At 48.1% G+C, this 2250-nt stretch overlaps 1 protein-coding gene across 1 annotated transcript; it reads right to left on the bottom strand.

The window, feature by feature from the left end:
- Positions 1–698: 698 nt before the first annotated feature.
- LOC138036828 (uncharacterized protein F54H12.2-like) lies at positions 699–1688 on the bottom strand. Its single transcript, XM_068882902.1, has one exon. The coding sequence runs from the start codon at positions 1686–1688 to the stop codon at positions 699–701; it is 990 nt and encodes a 329-aa protein (XP_068739003.1).
- Positions 1689–2250: the final 562 nt, after the last annotated feature.

Raw genomic sequence — 2250 nt, 5'->3', positions numbered from 1 at the left:
GTTAAAAAAAATTAACCTATAATTTAGGTTCAAAAAATTATAACCTAAGTTAAAAAAATTATAACCTAGGTTAAAAAAATTATAACCTAGGTTAAAAAAATTTGACCTGAAAGTAAAATTTAACTGCAACAGATACATGGGATCCGTTGGACTATCCTTTTATAGTCATCGTCGGCGTGTGAGTTTACGCTTGAGTTTCTCGAGAAAGATTTGACCTTTGTAACGGGGTGACTTCTAGGGAGGAATGTGCATGTACACGATGGCCAAATCGTCTCCACGGGGAGCATCCTCAGCTCGTGTCCGAGCCACCATGTCATCGTACCGTTTACGGTGACGTGCTCGAATCCGAGCATTGTTACGTGTCACGGCGGCCACGCCTCCGAGTAGGGCGCCTACGCCTGCAGCCACCAAAGGGAGCACACCGCCACGCTGACGTCGTCGTCATCGGACGGGTGTTTTTCTCCTTATTTGTTTCATAGTCCCCTCAAAGGATGTGGATCCCCACGCATCATTCGGTCCATCACCATTTTTCGCGCCCAAAGTTTTCGTTGGAGAATCCGTTTCGAATCCCATTCGTTTTAGAGCCATCAATCCAGGTCGGGACAGTTGTAGGTGGTGATCGGGAGTCCGTAACTCACCAAGACTTAAAAACGATTTAAATAAGTCCAAAGTCCTAACAAATGTTTACCCGGTTCACCTCATTGATCCAGAATAACAATGTAGGCGGGGTGGATGCAATGGAAGTAATACTCCAAATCCCCATTAAATGCTTTACTATCCAGCAGCCCGACGACCAGACGATCGGGAAGACGGCCTGTAAACATTTGGTGTTCCGTCCACTTGGTGGTCTTGCAATCCATCGAAAAAGTGGAGATTTGACTTTTGACCATAGGATAATTCGCCATTTGACGTTTCACATCGATTTTGGTCATCAATGCATTGCCCACGCTGACATTCAGGTTGACGCGGCACAGATGAAAGGTGACTTTGATGTCCTCTCGACCCAATGTGACATATTTTTTGACCCCTGTGCCACTGGTCTTGGTTCCAAACAGAAAAAAGTCTGGTGTGTTGTTAAAGAGTTCCATCACTATTTCTACGCGAGGGACTAACAAACGTCTTGTTCGCATGGCAGCCACATGAGGATACATGATCATGGTGGTTTTGTTGTTGCTGTAAAAGAGTTTGGTGGCCGTCTTCAAAGCATTCGTATCATTGTGCGCCCATCCGGCGGTGGTGGAAATGTCGTTGTTGGCATCCGACTCCTCTAATTGTTCCTCCATGTTCATGTAATTCACCAAACCTTGAGGGGCCAACAGGGTACTGCCTTCATCTCGACTGTAATTCAAGATGGTGTCGATGAAGACCTTGTACATGTACGTGTCCGTTTGTTCACTCATTAAGACACCACCCAGTCGTAGATTGATCTGCTTGAAGAGACCGTGGGCGAGATTGTTGGTGACGTACACAAACTTGGTGTCGTCAGCATCCCAAGCTGCATTGGTGTCGGCCACGATGCCATTGGTCGACGCCGAATTCAATTTCAGTTGGATGTCAAAATAAGTGCGTCCCAAATCCACAAATTCGTCCCAACCGGGAATGGTAAAGGTGATGGGCACGATACCCGTCATGGCTTGACTGTACTGCACCATCCGGTACGAATCGACCGTGATGTCCGTCGAAGGCATGGTAAAAGGTTCCAGACTCGTCGTCGTCTTCTTCTTCTTCTACGTCGAGTTCGTCGTGATCTCGGTAGGTGAGGGATCAACCAACCACCGTACTGAACGGGGATTCTTCCTTTTATACTACCGGCAAGGGCGGACTGACGTCGACGGTAGGCGCGTTGTTGACACAACCGTGAATGTACGACCATTGGTCGGAGGTTCGTCGTCCAAAGATGGACGTCACACTTCGTTTGGCTTTTTATAGGCATGCCGTCCACCGGCTTTGAGACCGGCTTTCACCAAGGCGCCCGCTTTTCGTTTCAAACTTGTGTCCCACCACACCGTCACTGAACGAACGACCACTGGCAGCCGCTTGAAGTCCCGACTGCATGGCATTCAACAATACGGGCGACGCAATCTTGATCAAATCTTCGGTGGCACCCGCCCCACGAAGGTACGGAGGATAATACCGTGTCAAAGTACCCCCACACATGATGAGACAAAAATGATGAAGGTCTCCCCACTGTGTGTCTTCGTTTTATACGTATTGGTCCGGTCGTCTCCGGAACTGAAAGGTGATGATGGT

The sequence above is a fragment of the Montipora capricornis genome, chromosome 2, assembly GCF_036669925.1.
Source record: "Montipora capricornis isolate CH-2021 chromosome 2, ASM3666992v2, whole genome shotgun sequence".
Classification (NCBI taxonomy): Eukaryota; Metazoa; Cnidaria; class Anthozoa; order Scleractinia; family Acroporidae; genus Montipora; species Montipora capricornis.
This window is presented reverse-complemented; position numbering and strand designations above follow the sequence as displayed.

Bases quoted from the DNA above. Each gene is read 5' to 3' on its own strand.
- LOC138036828 (XM_068882902.1), bottom strand. From the start codon at position 1,688: ATGCCTTCGACGGACATCACGGTCGATTCGTACCGGATGGTGCAGTAC.